This window comes from Polistes dominula, unplaced genomic scaffold, assembly GCF_049000335.1.
Source record: "Polistes dominula isolate Pdom_NZ unplaced genomic scaffold, Pdom_raw_medaka contig_77, whole genome shotgun sequence".
In the NCBI taxonomy this organism is placed as follows: domain Eukaryota; kingdom Metazoa; phylum Arthropoda; class Insecta; order Hymenoptera; family Vespidae; genus Polistes; species Polistes dominula.
Genome location: NW_028301152.1, coordinates 3,505,017 through 3,523,750, shown reverse-complemented (window position 1 = coordinate 3,523,750; position 18,734 = coordinate 3,505,017). Strand labels below are relative to the sequence as shown.

General features: G+C 30.3%; 2 protein-coding genes across 2 annotated transcripts in view; both read right to left on the bottom strand.

Annotated features, from left to right (window-relative positions):
* Positions 1-18,734, bottom strand: part of LOC107064069 (uncharacterized) — a 42,358-nt gene that overhangs the window by 18,054 nt on the left and 5,570 nt on the right. The window lies entirely within an intron of this gene.
* LOC107064070 (calmodulin-lysine N-methyltransferase) lies at positions 7,331-15,710 on the bottom strand. The gene is made up of 2 exons (XM_015316339.2): positions 13,728-15,710; positions 7,331-11,731 (listed from the first exon to the last, which is right to left on the bottom strand). The coding sequence occupies exons 1-2, from the start codon at positions 14,361-14,363 to the stop codon at positions 11,366-11,368; spliced, it is 1,002 nt and encodes a 333-aa protein (XP_015171825.1). The 5' UTR covers positions 14,364-15,710; the 3' UTR covers positions 7,331-11,365.

Sequence of the window (18,734 nt, the reverse complement as noted above, 5' to 3'; positions counted from 1 at the left end):
GAAATGTTACTATTGCTTATATTATATTTGATTCTTTGTTATCTCAGTTTTCTTCGTTATAAATAAACATTTTTGGTTACGTTAATATGCATATAATTGTAGGATTAAGTTTATTAAAATATGAAATATATGAATGCAAAAATGAATCATAAGTCTCACTAATTTTATTCTGGCAATAATTCTCACAACTCATTATAATCTTCCGAGAATTATATTAAAATATTCTCTAATACATAAAACTCGATGTTCTTTCTATAATTGCACACAATTCACTATACTCTCTAAAAAAATTGCTCTCCCGTTAAATCACTCTTCGATATATACTTTTCTTTCTTTCTGGAACGCACACTTAGATAAGCAACATACACAAGCATACACACACGCATACGATAATTCTAATCGATACCGCACTGAAGTATAAACTTGATAATCGCTGCTTTGATTAACAACCGCTCGTTCACAGATGACATATACTTCATACAACACTATTTCAAGAGACTGTCAATCTTTTTTTTCTTTCTTTCAGTCGACATATCTAGTTTTGTCTCAAACTCTATTCCCAGCCCACATAATTAAGTATCTATGATACAAGTTTTTAATTTTTCTATATCAGATAAATTTGATTTTAGAAATGTATCAAAAATATTACAAATATATGTATATGTATTAGAGATAACTTAGACGTGACCCACTGGCAATATTTTTTCCGTGAAGAAGGAAATTTACATAGTGAACGTTAGAAGAGCAATCGAGAATTTGGATGGGGAGGAGAGAGGAGGGGTGGAAACGATTTATGTGATCGAGCAAAGGTGCAGCTTCTTCCGCGAAATCGAAACCAGCCACGTTCGCTTTTCCTAGAATTTGCATAATCGATTGTCAAACCCTGCCCAAGTCTCTTCAGGTAATACCAAGAGGTATTTGTTACGATACGATCTGTTACTTCGACCTCTTTTCTAGATCGAAATAGATGCGAGTCTAATCGTCTCGATTTGTCTACACACGCAGAAAGTATTTTGCATCTTCTCTTTCTCTCGCTTTCTCTCCCTTTCTCTCCCTCATCCTTCCTCCCCATCTCCTTTTCCTATCAGAAAACGTTTACGTTTATTTATTGCATTTGATCGAAGAAAAGATGAAAAAGGTAATTCCTTTGGACCGAATATTTTATGAAAAGATCTGAGAATATAAACAAACATTTAAACATTCCTCTAGCACGATGAATAATCCAACAATAATTTTCTTTTTCTTTCATTTTATTTATTTTTCTTTTGAATATTTTTTTTTTTCATCAGTAATCCGAATTTAAACAATGCATATGTAAAAGTAATTAATTTATATCATTTATTATTAAATTCTTATGACTTCGTCCGACCTTTCACGTATGAGAAAGAAAAAGCGAGAATAAAAGAAGAATTTCCATTATAGATAGTTAATAGAAAAGTTGTATAAAAAAAGAAACTATGATAATAAGATTTATGATAGGAAATAGATGAATGGAACTAAATTAGATATGTACATAAAGGAGAACAAATAGAAAGAAAATGGAATATTCAGTATGAAAAAAAATTGTTTCGATTATCCCGACAAAAGGTTCGATCGACAAGAGAGACGAAACAAAAACAGTTGTAAAATAATCATGACCTCTCCGTGCTGATCTACGAAAGGAATCCCTTCCCTTACGATCGACTGGGTGTTATTTCTGGAAAATTTCCCGCACGGCTAAACGTTTACACAAGTATGGGAGTTTAAACGAGTTCGATGTCAAGATAAATATTATCAACACGTGGCGCGCTCCCTAAATCACGCCGCGAGACGTCAATTTCGATCGTCAAACGAGAAACTTCACTTCAATTTACTCGGCCTGATTTTCACGAAAGATTTGCATATCAAAACGACTGTCGAACTCTACCCAGTACACTTTCTAAACTCGACAATAATTCCATCCTTCTATGGTTTTTATATAAATCATTTTTATTATAGAAGCATTTCGAGTACCCTTTTAATGTTCTTTTATTTACGCGAGATTTTATCTATCACAAAAGGTGACTACCACCTTTCGTGATAATGTTCCAATCTCACGATCTTATTCAAATGAAATATAAACCTCTCCATTAGTTGAACCCAATGTTTTTGTGTGATTTTAATCTTGGTTGGATGTATGAATAAATTATAGTTCTAAATCGTGCATTATCGATCGTATTCCATGTAAATTATATTATTTTTTGGTTTTATATATATATATATATATATATATATATATATATATATATATATATATATATATAAACTGAAAAACAGATAAAGAATATACATATATATGTATATATTAAAAAATTCTAATAATTTTTATATTTCGTCATATCAGTTTTAACTCATTCTCATCGCCTAATTGGTAACTTCTTCACAGTTGAGTATTCTGATATTTCCACTGACATCTTTATTTAGGATCTCGTACATTATACTACGGAGGACTGTTTATACGCAGGAGACGTTGTAAAAGATGGTCGTTAAACGCTCGAATCTGTCGGCTATAAAATTTCTCCCTGTGTCTTGTTTAAAGTTTCACGTTCAGTCCAAGTGCTCGCTAAGAAAGTTTTATCCTGCGTTTTGTGTCTCGCATTATTATGCGAAAAATCATTCTCGCATAATGTTATCGTGCAAAAAAAAACATTTATTTAAAAAAAAAGAAGAAAAAAAGAATATCTCTTGAACATTTTACGTTGCTACAATTAGTTATGTTAACAACAACAATAACAACAAAATAAATGAAAATATTTAAAAATTATTTTCAATGTTGTTTCATAAAATCATTGATAAGTCTATATTGTTCTATTTGTTCGCGAATTACGACAAGAAGAATGTTATATAACGAAAGGATCTAAAAGTACAGACATCTAACTAACCTCATGGTATTTTCTGACCAACAGGCACGAAAATGCACTTGTCGCAAATGGACCGCATAAGAGGACTTACCAGTTAAAGCTCTACTACACTTTTCATAGAACCATTCCATTTCCAGAGAAAAGCTTATAACGCTTTCAAGAAGAATTCATAGAATAAGATAATACTATCGCAAGGTCGATTCAATTAAATCCGATCGCCAGAGGTGAAACTCAAACTGATTGGATAATCGAATAAAAATACGACGTTATAAAATTAAATTTTTTCTCTTTCTCTCTCTCTCTCTCTCTCTCTCTCTCAAAAGAATTCACGTAGAATATTTTTCAAATTAATAATAAAAACATATATCTATTTATAAATTGATATATCTTTATAAATCAACATCTGTATAAGCATTTTTATATTTTATTTCAATTTTTTTAATCATAAATATATAATAAATTTATTGCTCTAGTAATTTAAAAAAAAAAAAAAAAAAATCAATATCAACATTTAGATAAATAATAAAGCGAAAATATTGGAAAAGAAAAACTATATTAAATATTAATATATGGTATTTTCTGCGCTTGCATTTAAAGATTTATAAATCGTGAGTGACTAGTGTATAAAAATCGATAGGTAAATATTAACATTGAAAAAAATTAAAACTAAAACCAATAGGATTTCGTTATAAATTACTCGTTATATAAACGCTTGTTTAGCTAATTAATTATAAGGGACATCGTTGCATACACACAATACGTTTACATTGAGCACGATATGTTACGTGTGTTGCGTTGCGTTGCGTTGCGTTGCTAAGTAAACAATGGATAGTAAACCTACACGTAGTAGTAAATTTCTAACATACACCCTTCTCGTTAATGATGTTCAATTACGGGAAAGGGTATATCATTCATACGTGTTCTTGTAATTTAATATATTTTTTTCAAATAAAAGTAATCAAGAATCATTCGAAATATAACAAAAAAAAAAATAATAATAATAATAACAGTAATAATAATGACTCAGAAAATCTCTCAAAGACACAAACTAAATAATATACCTGCAGGAGATGTAAGTTAATTAATTATACAAGCTTATAATTTGTTTTATCTTTTTGAAAGACTCAAGCTTAATAAAGCTTTCCTTTCTACCTTTTAATATATTCTTTTTAAATAAAGACTCTGACGAGTCTATATCTTCGATCCAGTTACAATGCCAAATCAAATTCTGAATTTACATCGTAACTTGAATTTATATGTTTAAACGACAATTTTCTTTGGTCTTATTTATCTTTTTTATAAACGCGAATCGCGTATGAGTAAATATATAAAAGACTATTACTCCCTTTCTTTAATACTTTTTGTTTTCTCCTTGAAATCGTTTTACTCAGTCACGAAAAGCAGATGCAAATCGGAACCATTAAAGTTATTCGACGAAAAGCTTTCATTTTGTTTTCTTTGTTTTTTTTTTTTTTTTTTTTTTTTTATCAAATCATACAAAATCGTCGAACAATTCACGAAGAAATTAAACACTTTCCAATGTAATTTGTCTGTATTTATATTGTATTCTATATTTATTAAAATCTACAATTATTAAAGTTAATAGTCCGAAAGTAGTTTCGTAAAGTTTTCAACTAATCCTTAAGAGGTGCGAGCGCTTGTTAAATTCTTTTATTAACGATCAAAAAGTTCTTCGAATTTATTCGAAGGTCGGAAATAAGTAAAAAAATACTGAAAAAAAAAAAATATTAATATTTGCGTTATAAAACGTCGAAATGAATGTAATTGTTAGAAACAAAATAATTAATTACTGGAATAGCAAAATATATTATAGTCTAGAAATATTAAAATATTAGACATCATTAAAGTTTGTTATCAGTTATTAAGAAATATCAGAAAAAGTACGAGAAGAGAATAAACAAAATAAGCTCGTGGCATATCACGGACGTGTTAATTAATTAAAAGAAAAAGTACATTTTAGAAGAGAATGTTAATTTTGTTTGCGTGACTTCATCGTGAAAATTTTCCAGTGGGGAAACGATTTATCGGTAATTAATTATTTTTTTTTTTTGTTTAACCATTGTAATTTAAATGTTTTATCCACTTTTCTGATATATATTATTTGTTATATTATTATTATTATTATTATTTTAAATTATGTTATTTGATATATAATCAACTTTATAATCAGATTACAATAATACAGTTATCTAACAACAAGACACTTTGTAAAGTTTTCAACGATGCTGACATTCACGTTGTCTTTTTTCAAAATCTTTTTATGCTGATCTACTGTAACGTATTTTTAACAAAAGATTTTTGTCTACGTCTATAATATAGAAATAGTCATTGAATCTTTCAGCATGATTGAGCATCTGCAGATGGAGCAAAATAATCACAACGATATGTTTCAAAGAATTGTTTCTTGAAATTTTCCATAAAAATGTTTCGTCTTCAAACTTTCCTGATTTAAATTTTATGAATTTTATGATCAATTCTAGAGTAAAAAATCTTCCATTCAAAATATATTGTAATGCAACAATATGAAAGTCTTTAAAAAAAAGAACAAAAACAAATAATTATGACAGAGTGAACGGACATCGTCAAAAATTAAAAAAATAATCCTCTTGACCCTTGTATTAAATATAAAGGTAATGATTTTAGAAATGTTTAGTATAAAATAGTTTTCTATTACCCTTATTAATTAATAATAAAAAAAAGTAAATGGTAAAAAGTTACAAGCTTCGAAGTTATAAGTAAAAGTAAAAATAAAAGTAAAATGGTACAAGCTTCGAAGTTATTATCAGTTATTTATGATTACCTTATAGATTACGTATTTAATTATTATATATATCAAAATATAATGAAACTATATTGTTATCTAATATATCATTAAATTATCAGATTACAATATATAATTGTTCTATATAATAATAATAATAATAATAATAATAATAATAATAATAATAATAATAATATATCAAAATATATGATAAAAATATCTTTCATACATATAAAATAATATTATTTTTTAAATAAATATAAACCTTCTCTATTTTCACTTTCAATTTCGATGTTTCCGTTTAAGGAGTTTTTATTATTTATTTGTACGAGTCTTATTATAAATGTCACGTGAATTGTTATTATAAAATGTAGTATTATTAAAGGCAACATTTCGAGCTCGTTAAAGAAGAGCCGGAAGTATGAGAGCAAGGTCGAGACTAAAATCTCTTAAAATGTCTCTTCGAGACGTGGCACCTGACACGATCTAACCTAGTGCTAGAAAACTCGCCGGCACTCGAGATTGCGTCAGGTCCTGGCAAACGTGCCGAAAGAGATAAAGCGATGGCTGGGTGCTCGTACCGATATCTCTTCGTTCTCGCTTCTTTCTACGAGATAAAGACACTTAACTCCTGGCTCAATTTTTTCAACTTCAATCGCTTTTAGACGCCATACTCTTCCAATCGACGACTACTTCGATTTAACCCTTTAATGTACATTTAACCACGATTGGAAACCTTAAATCTATGTATTACCAAAATTAGAACATATTCATGTATTTTTCTATTTATCAATTTTATTTACATTTTATTTTGTATGAAATATTCAAAATTTTATAACAATGAATATAAATTATATTTTCATTGAATTTAGTAGTATAATTTTAACGTATATTTTGTTATCAATGTTTTTTTTTTTTTTTTTTTTTTTTGTATAAATATGAAAAGGTTATGACAATGCATCTAATTATATTCGTTTTATTTATTTCATAAAATTAGTATATATTTCTTTTTGAAAAATGTCTACGATTATGAGTTAAAGGATTAATTGATTCTAGATTTTTAATTTTGGACGAATATAGAGAATTTAGTGGAATTAAATACAAGGTGTTTTTTAAATTGAAAAATTATAAATTTATAATATACTAGTATTCGTGTGAATGATGTTTTTGTTTTGTAGGGTTGCGTCAGGGTTGCTTTATTTGCTCGGTTAACCCTTTGAGTATCAAAATTGATAGGAACCTCTGTGAGCGGTTGTGGGAGTTCAGCCAATAAAATTGAAGTTTGTCATTAATTAATGTAATGGTATACTGTTAGTTTGCCGCCCTTTTTTATTATCGCTTTGTCAGAACCCAATGCGTTATGCCAATAAAGCCGACCATACGAGAATGTATTATTATTTGAAATTATACTGAATAATAGATAAAAATATTAGTTATAGGAATTATTTGAAGAAAAGAAAGAAGAAAAGATGAAATAGAAGAGAACAAAATATTGAGTTTATTTTTTTTGTCACCCTATTTTTGGTACGCTCATGTTCTCCCTAGGCTTAGGAACGCCCACATTTGGTTATTACCAGAATTAGAAATTTTTGTTATACTCAAAGGGTTAAGCGACTTTTCGAAACAATCAGTATTTTAATTGGGTAAATGAAGAAAATATTGAACGCAATGAATAATTGAAAATATTTTATTATTCGAGAATTTCTCTAGTATATGATATAATCGTAAATATACTTATATAATAGACGCTATTTGTGGATACATAGTAGGTACGTGATAATGGAAGTTTGGTAGTCTTGACTAGACTTAACTAGATTGGTCCTTCGAGGTAACGACATTGGAGTTGGAAAGGCATATAGGATATAGGAAAAGAAGAAACGATCGGGATTAGGGTCAGATTAGACCTTTTAAACGAACGACTTTTATGTAATTATCCTTTCTGTTACTAAAGGGCTTGCTTGATCTATACAAACTTTCTTTACCTTTCGTTCAAACAATCATTTTCTTTTACGACTAACGCACATTCTCATACATTAGAAGAACATTTTTCCTTTACTTCGTGAAATAAATCAATAAGAAAAACATTTATCTCAAAATTCATTCTCTTACATTATTTACACGATTTAATCTTAACAACTAGAATAGGAATAAGTTGACTCCAACATTGTTCGCATTAGAATTAAATATGATAATTGTTTTGTTATACGAATATTGAAATAAGAAATTGTTCATATGATGTAATACATTTTTAACATTTTTAATGATAAAATATTACTGTTTATTACCATTTGCGATCAATTTCTTAATATATATATATATATTTTTTTTTCTTTAGTTTTTCATAATAATCGATAAAGTAAATACGATTAATAATAATAACAAGATTAGAGAGAACTTTACGCATATGAAACTTGCATTATATAATTTGTTGTATTAAGTAAGCAATTTGCATATTAAAACTCGTAGTAGTAATCGAATATGTATATTGTATTCTTCTTCGATATATTATCTATCGATTATTTCTATAAATACTAGATGCTAAAAATTTATATAAATTTTTCGCATTATGAAAGTTTGAAAAATTTTAAAGGAGACTCTTCGTAAGAGCTTTGGACCCTTAATCATTTCAAACGACACTAAATTATTTTTCTTCTCTTACAAAAACTGATAACAGATAATACAAATGTCTTTCAACATTATTTAAATAAATATATTCTAAAGGGAAATAAACTATTCATTCACTCATACAAATGAAAAACAATTTTTAAGGCGTATAATAAAATGATAAAGAAAAAAAAATCACAATTATAATTCATTTAAATAGAATTGAATGTATAGAACATAGAATTACAATCAAAACAATATATATAACGAATCATAGTGCATATAAATACATTCAATAAATATGTTTATATATAGGATATTCCAAATTAAAGCCGACAAACTTTTTTAATATGTTTGGAATTAATTTTGAATAGAAAATGTTATATAATATCATGAGTCGATTTGTCTTCATTTTCGAGATAAAACAGAAAATGTATTATAAACCACAAGTAATCAGCTCCATTAAAGGTAGTTAACCTTTAATGATAATCATTTATTTCAAACAATTTGTCTACATTGATTTACACAAGTTGTTCAAAATGATCATCTCTTGCCTGTTTGTTTGAGCAAATAAGTGAGTACGTATTCACGAACCGTATCCGCTAAATATTAGCAAGATTATTATTGAAAGTAAACCACAATTATCCTATAATTTCTGCTATCAATTAATAACGTTCATTCGATGGTACGTAGAATTTTTTTCTATGAAATTACATCCTCGATTTCATTCTCATTCATTAAAAAAAGAAAAAAGAAAATAAGCTTTATCTTAAATACTTGTCCGTTATTTTTATTTATATCTCGAAAATAAAGACGAATAAAGTTCCACATGGTGAATGCGACAAAATATTTTGAACTCACAATTATCTCCCCAACATATTTGCAAAGTCCGTCGGTTTAGATCTGAAGTATCCTCTATGTAGAAATCGTGACGTTCACGATATTATGTCAAGTAAAATGGAGGAATATATTTCGTCGAGTTTGATCGATGTTGGATCGCGATGGGGTCGACTTATCGCGTCTGGCCACTACTCGGTATCTGGCATTTTTTTTCTCTCCCCTATTTTCTCTATCATTATTCATTGTCGCAACAACGTTATTACAACGTTGTTTTGTTGGTTAACGACAGTAGTCAGAGTCACCGTTGTGTTGTTCGCGGTTATGGTCTTTCGAATCTTATTCGTTCGAGCGTGAAAGAAGCTACTGTGATTTCTTAATTCGATTCTCGATCCCTCGAACTTCGAATTGATCAAAAAGATAAACAAAAAATCGATGTATTTCTTTTTCTTTTGATTTTTTTTATTTAGTTCATTCGCTTCTTCAAAAAAAAAAAAAAAAAAAGGGGGATGGATAATCGAATGAAAAGCATAAAAGGGAAGAAGAACTCGATCGATCCTCTACGAAAGTATTCTCGTTGATATTTATTTTCAGCACACGGGGCCGTCAAACCGCATCCGAACATTTCTTTTATTTCTTTCATCGACACAACGTTGATCTTTTCTATCGAAAATGGCAAACGAGCAATCTCGGTTATAGTCGACAAAACGATACAATATACACGGATGTGTCGTTGAATTTTTTTCGAAAATTCTTCAGACAAAAGCTTAAAGATAAAAAGAGAGGAGTGTAAGTGAGAGAGAATAAGCTTATCCGATCATCGTCCACATTGTCAACGGAGAGTGACTTCGTATAAGGGTGGTTAAAGAACTCTCTTCCCTTTTCTCCCGTTTTTTTTTCTCTTTTGTAAAAACTCGCTTTCAAAGACTCTTGATCAGTGAGCAGACACGCGTTACTCCGTAATCGTGCAGAAAAAACAAGGGGAGACTATGTTGAAACTTGAATAACCGCGATCCAGGTGAACCCTCGACTTATTATTTCCTCGATTCAATGACATCGTTTCTTAAATCAATCTTTTAATAACGAAACATACTTAATGAGAAATTTTATATATTCTAAGAAAAAAAAAAAAAATCACAAAAATTAGAAACAACAAGTTTTCTACAAATATTCTTTTCTTTTTTTAGTGTTTTATAACCTTTAAATAAATTCCAACATTGATAAAAATTAAAAAAAAATTAAAACTTTTATATTTTTTTATCCCCGTTCAATATATCGATGCCCAAAATTTCAAACATATATTCAAATTGTTTGTAAGAAACAACTTGGAAATTTTTCAGCACACATACACATACACACACATACAATTATATCATACAATGAGATATCGGAACACTGACTTTTTCGTTCTATGAAAAATCAGGTACGAATTGAATACGACTCTCTTAAATAGTCTCCTAAACTCTTTAAACAATGGAAAACAATCAATTTAAAAAGCTAAATAATCTTTCCTTTTCTTCTTTGTTTTTCTTTTTTTTATATTGACTACCGTTTTTTTATTCTTAATTTGTAAGATTTAAACATCTTTTTCATCGTATAAATATTATACTTAGAATGCACGTGCACGCTCGTACACAACGAGATGCATTTTCGAGCATAATGAAAACGGTCTTTAATAAGTAACTTAGAGAGAGAGAGAGAGATAGAGAGAGAGAGAGAGAGAGAGAGAGAGAGAGAGAAAGAAAGAAATAAAGAGATAGAGAGAAAGAGAGACAGAAAGATAGAGAATAGTATTCCAAGAACATATTCAACGTCGTCTAAGTCTTAAGATGATGTTAGGAAGCCGATGGAGCATCGTCAATTTGGCTGACACGTTATTAACGCTGAACAACGATGCCATTCGGTTTTACGCGTTACACTGTGCTACGATAACTTGCTCTTAAAGTTTTCGATTCGAAAATTCAAACGACACGACAAAATACTCTCTTCCAGGATCATTTTTAACAATCATCATTGAACCTTGAACTCTTGAACATATCCTCATAATTCATCATTTTTCTTACGTTGTCATAAAATATAAACAACGTTCATTTATCTCCAATGTTCTTCCTAATTCAGAAACAACTTTACAGAATACAAAGAAAGAGAGAGAGAGAGAGAGAGAGAGAATATCACGTTAAGGTTTGTTCAAAGAGTAAAAAAATATATTTCATTCGGTGAAACTCTCGTCAAGGTCATAATCGTCATCCTCGATGGATCTCGATCATCCCGGTGGTGTCTTTTTCTGCTTGCAAAGTTCCAGGAGTACAGGATAATGCAGATCGGCTGAATATTCCTGGCTCTGATCCAAAAGTTCCAGATGTCTCGACCAGACTTCGCTGTCGTATCGTTCAGTTTGCCTGGCTATGAAACCACGTTTGATCGCAGCTTCGGCGAATTTCTGAAACGTCGTTCCACGTCTAGGTGCTATCACCAGAGCCACACCGTCGTCAGCAAGCCAACCATAAATCGTTTCGACTAGGTCAAGCCTGGCATCGTCGAAGAAGAGACAATCTGCGCACAGGATCACCTCGTACAATCCTTTCTTGCTTGGTAAGCCATCATCCTCCTCGCCAATGATGCGTGTCATCTGATGAAATTCGATCAAAAAAAAGAAAAAAAAAAATATAACAAAATTTCGAAAAATTCTTATACACCAGATAAACGTTATTGGTCGATATTTGGTATTTACGATCAAACGAAGTGGAAAAAAAAGGTGATAATTATTTTTAAAAACGTTTGAGAGATTATGCTTGCATGTATTCAGAACGATTCAATAAAAAAGTTAGAGCTTTTCGATCTAATCTCTATGTGTACATACGTAATATTGACGAAACATTTATGAGCGAACTGGGTAAACGTTAACTTGTATATATCCGAAACTTGATACCCTAGTGGAATCATACTGAATGGTAAACTTTGAGATTTCTCCGAGGAAATTTTCAAGGTAAAAAGAAATAAATAAACAGAAAAATAATATTTTATATATTCGTGTTGAAAATGAAATATTTGAAATTGTAAATGAAATTTATTAATTGTTTTATTTGAAAATAAGGTCTCGATATGCAATTTTATTCAAAAATATATTCTGTTTGTTTTTTTTTTTTAAATAAAAAATACAAATACAAATTGGAAATAGCAGGCGTAGAAAAAAGAACAACCACCGGTTTGCCAAATTGAGAGACAATACTCGACCGTTATAACGAATATGTTACTTGAAAAAATAGAAAAGAAAAAAAGACATTAAAACATTAAGTAGAAGCGGAAATACGAGGGGAGAGAGAGAGAGAGAGAGAAAAAAAAAGAAAAGAGAGAGAAAGAAAAGAGAGAGAAAGAAAGAGCTCGATACGATATACACAGGAAGTCGAGCTAAAGTCTAGCCGGAAACGTTCGAATGGTGCATCATCCACATAGCTATTCGCGCGTTCCGTTTGGTCTGTAATAGAGAAAACTACCCGGAAGTTCTGCACAAGATTTACTACCCACGAATGGACCGAACTTATAAAAGCTTACTAAATTATCGATTCGCATAATAGAACAAACGATATTCGATTTGTTCGTTAACGAAATGACATTAGTATTAATTCAAATTTGAAATATCTTTCCACGACATTGAATTAATCATATTATTAAATAAAATATGTAACCTACCAATGGAAACTTTACAAATTATATAAATACAAATATAAAATGTTTCTGAGCGCGTTGATTAGCTTGATTTTAAATACACATTAAATGTAATTTAATTATAAATTTTGTCACAGAGAATAAATACGTCGTATTTATACAAATATTATATTTTACTGATGTTTGTAAATAGGAAAAAACTCTATACGTTTTTCATTATGATACTTGCGCGTATTTTCATTTTTATTCGACAATTTATTCGTTTTGTTCCTCAGAAGTCTTTGTTATTTTTTTTTTTTTTTTTTCATCGAACAAGGCACGATGTTCGAAGTGATTCATCGAACGTGACGCGAAATGCATTACGTCGGGTCTCGTACGAAATTGGTATGCGCGTTGTCGAAGACAAGGGTGCACTTGACATTGTCGATGCCGATCACGTTAACATCGGTCAGAATGGCACACGACGAATCGCGTTATTCGGCCACGAGAGCATCGACCATGCGTTTCGAAATTTGTATGCTCTTTAACACCACGATTCGTGTTGGAACGATTATCGTAGGATGTTCGATTAAAAGTCAACCAAAAATATTTATTAAAAAAAAAAAAAAAAAAAAGCATAAAGAAAAAGAATTCACAAAAAAACAAGAAAAACAGATGAACAAAATATTGTTTACAAATAATATCAATAAATGGATGGAAAAGCATGAAAATTGAGAAAATAAAAAAACGAATATAAGTACATCGTGTTACCGATACGATGTCGAGATCAATTTTACGATCGACATTTACGATCGATCGAAATCAATATAATCGTTCTTTATATAGTAAAAAAAAAAAAAAAATTGATTCAATCAAGATCAATAAAGCCGAAGTATGATAGATCGTTTTAAAATTTCAGGTAGCTTGATCGAAATATCCTTCAGGAAATGCATACTACCCTTTCGAGAGAAGATAATCACCTTTCGATTGCAATTTTTCGCAGCAGCTTGCCTAAGGGCTCGTGCAGCCCTAGCCCATTGTAGAACTCCACACTCGACGAAATCAGCCATGTCGTTTCTAAGGACGATACAACGAACGTTATCGACGCTGGTAACGTTGCCGTCGGTGAGCGTGACCGCACTCGGATTGCAGTATTTCGCAACGAGGACACCAGCAAGACAACTCATACCACCACCAAGTTCGAGAACGCTTCTGTTTCGGCAAATAGCACGATTCTTTAGCAAATAATAAGCTAAACACTCCTCGGAAGGCCAGACGCAAACATTTCCGGTGTTATTGAATCCAATGAGTTCGTTAGCAGTAAAATTCTTGTTTATTCTTCGTATCTGAACTTCAAAGAGTTCGTTCTCCAACATGGCGGAATACTCGTACCAACAAGAGTCAGAATCGGTTATAGTATTTTCCAAGAGAATCGGTTTAAGTAACCCAAAACTTGTGAAACGTCGTACGGAAATCTCCTCGTCTGATTCTGCTTGATAATCCGAAGAGCCTGTTAAAGCTTTTGCTAAGATACGCCATCTTCTTTGAGCCGTATTTGACTTGTTATTCCTTCTGGTGATTGTAGATTCTCGACAAGATAATAATTCTTCCGACATTATGTTACTACGTTGACTTATAAAAAGGATTACTAAAGACTATTTTTTTGTTTTTGTAAAGATTCGACATCAAAGCTCTCCCCTAATCAACTTTTTTAAATTATATACCAAGATATCCAATTTAATAGTTTAGTAATTAAAGTTTTTTCTTCGATAGAATGAGGAGGAGAACAGGCACTTCGGTAACAAAATCATTTTAAATTCAGATTAAAGATAATGATATTTTTGTTTTATAAATGAGAGTTGATTCTTTTTTCAGGCACGAGTAGCACGCGTTCTTGATGCACGAGGGTGAATTTCCCGCGTGAACGAGAAGTAAGGGTGGTGGTTAGAGGGCTGATCGTAGCAAGTAAGCAGACGGGCAAGGACGAGGATGGACGAAGGGACGGGGCAAGACTAAAAGCACGAAGCCAAGTTCTAACTCGCGCCACGCGGATGGCAAGCGTTCTCCACGCCGCAAAATCGGCGCTTGCGCGTCACTACGAACTTCTATCTAGCTCCCACTTACCATCACTGGTATATTCTGTCTCTTTTCCGTTACCACGACCCTATTATTCGCTATCTTTTTCTTTTTAACTTCTCTTCGTGAGCTGAAACTGTCACTTTGTTTCTCGTTTCACACTTCTCCTTTTTTGTCTCTTTTTCTCATTTTCTTTCCTTCTTTCTTTCTTTCTTTCTTTCTTTCTTTCTTTCTCTCTCTCTCTCTCCCTCTCCCACTGTAGATTTTCTTCCTTCTTTCTTTTTCCTTTAATTTATGCCAAAATCCGCACACCTATAGAAATTCCTGATTCCTCTCATTAAAATGTGAAATAATTGCTTATTAAAAGTTTGATAAACTCGTGAGTAATTCCTTCTATTATTTCGACTGTTAATGTCCTAACCGACGAATAATTAGTTATTCGTTAGTAGTTTGAACGAACTAATTTCTTCTTTTCCTCTTTTATCGTCCTTTTCCTTTGTAATCGAAAATTTCGACAAAAATGTTTTGCGTATAGCGTGAAGTTTCGTAAATTAGACTGATCGATAACTCGCATCAACTTTGTTATCCTTTCTTAAGGATACATATATAATATATTTAATATTTATGTATACTTATATATATATATACATATGTGTCGTTGTAGGAACTCGTTGATGTATGGTTACTTCTAGTTCAATGAGGCGGACATATTTAGAGAAATCTCGTAGTAGGAAAGTAAAGTTGAAAGCAGAAGAATTATACGCGTGTAGTGAAAAATATTTTTCGAAGGAAAATCTTTTGATGTCTCTGTTAAATTCAAACAGATTTTCTAATGTAAGTTCTGAAAAAAAATAATCCCATATATATATCGCATTCCCTTTGAGCACATTCCGTCGAATTTGTTTAAGAAGAAGAAAAAAAAAAAGAATTTGATTAATAAAAGCATAAGTAAAATTAAAATACAGAATATAATTAACCGTTTGAATTCCAAGCAACTCGATCACGCTTTTCAGATTTAGTGTCGAAAAATCAAAGTACATTCACGCTGCTTGGGATTTTTTGCATTTAATTAAAATATAAACGCTATGGTGATGTTCGGCTTTTTCGATCGTTTTCATTTAAAAGCTTCTGAGACTCAAACGATTAAAAAAATAAATAAATAAAAATAAAAATCAATTTTCTTGTTATTTTTTTTTTTCCGACAGTAGGTGTCAAAAGTTCTAGCATGCTTTTGGAAAAGAGCAAAGAGTAATATCGTTCGTTTACCAATGTCTCTAACAGTCGTGTCACGCGTCTGCTTTTACCACTGGCACTGAAAATCTAAGCCGTAGTTCGAATATCGTGCCAGCCGTGTTCGTGGACATTAAACTGTCGCCGAAGCGACGTTTAAATCTTGGCCAAAGTCTTCGATAAAACGTGCCGGCGACCTGAAATTAATACGTTGCCTCGAACTAACTTCTCCACAAGAGAAAGAGAGAGAAAAGTACGCGTCTAATAATTAGTCGAATTCAAAAGGATTTCAAATGCTCTTATAACCTTTATATATGACTTATTCTAATTTCACATATATATGTTTATATATATATTTTTTTTTAAACTTTATTTACTTTTTATATCTTACGAAATTCATAAATTATGTATTAATATACATAAATTAATGTTTTAAATCTATAAATATTTATAACGCGAAATCAAAAAATAGGGTTGAAGATAAATTATTATTATTATTATTATTATTTTTATTTGTCAGATTTATACGTTAGAATTTTCTTTTTTTTTATCCATATAGTATACTTGCATGACGTATGAAAGACGAGGAATAAAATAGAACTCCATTATGAATTCATTCGCTATCTTATTATGATTGTGACGATGATGATTATTATTGTTATTATTATTGTTATTATTCTTATTATTATTATGCTTTCTACCCTTGTTTATCATATAACGTAACACATTCTACATTTAGTTGTCATTGTCAAATAAGAAAAAGTGTGAAATTTTTAATCAAAAAATGTACTATTTCGTGGGACGCATAATAAAGCAAACCATGACAGAATTTCTTTTTATTCAGAAGCTTATACCTACTCTCATCGGAAACTGTATTACGCTAATCGATAATCTCATCTTCTACTTCTTCATCTTCCATTTTTGTCCCTTCGTTCATTCCCCAGAAACGATGAATCGTACTTTGTGCTGCTCCTCCCACCCCCATTAATTGAATTTTTTTTTCAACGTTCGATACTCACTTTTCTATCTATTTTTCATACAAAATCTATCTTTATTATATGTATATATATATACTATATAGATATATATGATATGTAGAAATTAATTCGATGCTTCGAATTAATTTGTTTTAAATTATGCATTCATTTCTACATTTATATAGACGTATTTTTATTTTTTATTTTTCGTAATGTCATTTGTAATTCTTTCTTTATTTTATATATCTACCTATATCATATTTTATATATCATATAAAAATATTGTTAAGTCGATATAAAATTTCATATTTATAGTATTCACGTATCGTAACGTTTACGTTAATTCAATTTCCTCTTTTCATGTGCATACATTTGCGTAGGACGTAATATTACGTATATACGTTCGATAGCTTTCTCTATATTTCTCACCACAAATCCATAGTTCTACGATGCTTTTCACGTTATATTTACGCTGTAAATGATTCCAATTAAAGCTCAAATGTTTAGAAGTGATAGATAGATCAATAGAGAAAAATATATATACAAAGCTTCATCGTAAAGGATTATTTATAGACATTAATATGAAATTCGTGTAGAATTAACGTTATTTGATAAAATAATTTTTCCAATTTAATCACTGATTGATCGTTAAACGTTATAAAGGAAAGAAATATGATGATAAAACGAGGTAAAACCTATCGGCAGGCTCGAAAATCGTCGTTCATCTCATTCGAGGCAAAGTAACTGACGATTAATCGCTACGTGATCGGAAAATGTAGAGAGCAACGAGCAAATACTGATGACGAAGCAGAATGTGCATTTACGCGTAGCCGAGAAACGCTGGCTGGGGTGGTTCCATGTTTAATCAGAGAATGTAGAGAGAAACACATTTCAATGGAATCAAAACTATTCGCAAAATTACAACGACGATGTTATCGGAAACTCAGTGAATTTGTTTAAAATTCTTATTTGTCGTTCTATAAAAATTGAGAATAATTTTTTTTATATTATATTTGCTCAAGTTTATATATTCGAAATTACGAATATGTAAATATTGGCTAGAATTCATAAATAAGTATTATTATTATTAAAAGAGAAGAGAATAAATTATTATATAAAATTTAATTATAATTCATTAAAATAATAACACTTATTATTTATAGATATTATAACATTTGCATAGCTTTTTTTTCTCTTCTCTTTTTCCGACAGTTTATTCTCCTTGAAACCTAGAAACGAACAATTATTTGCACTGATACGTATTGAGATGCACACGTAAGACTGACAATGCAAATTGATAACCGAGTTCCATTACGGTTACGAACGTATAAGATAAGACTGGTCAAGAAACTAGTGCAATGAAATCCAATTTTCTTCGAATGCGTATCTTTTGATAATTACACAACTTTTGCATTTCTACGACGTAAGCATGTAAGCTTTCGTGTCTCCTAAATTCAATTAAATACAAATTATAACTTGAATCTTAAACGGTTCATTAAACAGGAACATAAATCCTAGTGAGATTATTTCTTTATTATATTTGTTTGTATAACAATATGTATTTTTAATTCGTTAAATTTTTATTATCCTATAGTGTTTCCTTTATACTTAAATGTAATTACGTTTAAAATGAAACAAAGAACTGAATAGAAGATGACATGTTTGTTAAAAAAAAAAAAAAAAGATCCAAGAAAATTAAAGAAC

Excerpts from the sequence above, each read along its gene's own strand:
- LOC107064070 (XM_015316339.2), bottom strand. The coding sequence starts at position 14,363 with ATGTCGGAAGAATTATTATCTTGTCGAGAATCTACAATCACCAGAAGG. Across the intron at positions 11,732-13,727 it reads CGAAAAATTGCAATCGAAAG|ATGACACGCATCATTGGCGA; the intron begins GTGATTATCTTC and ends GAATTTCATCAG.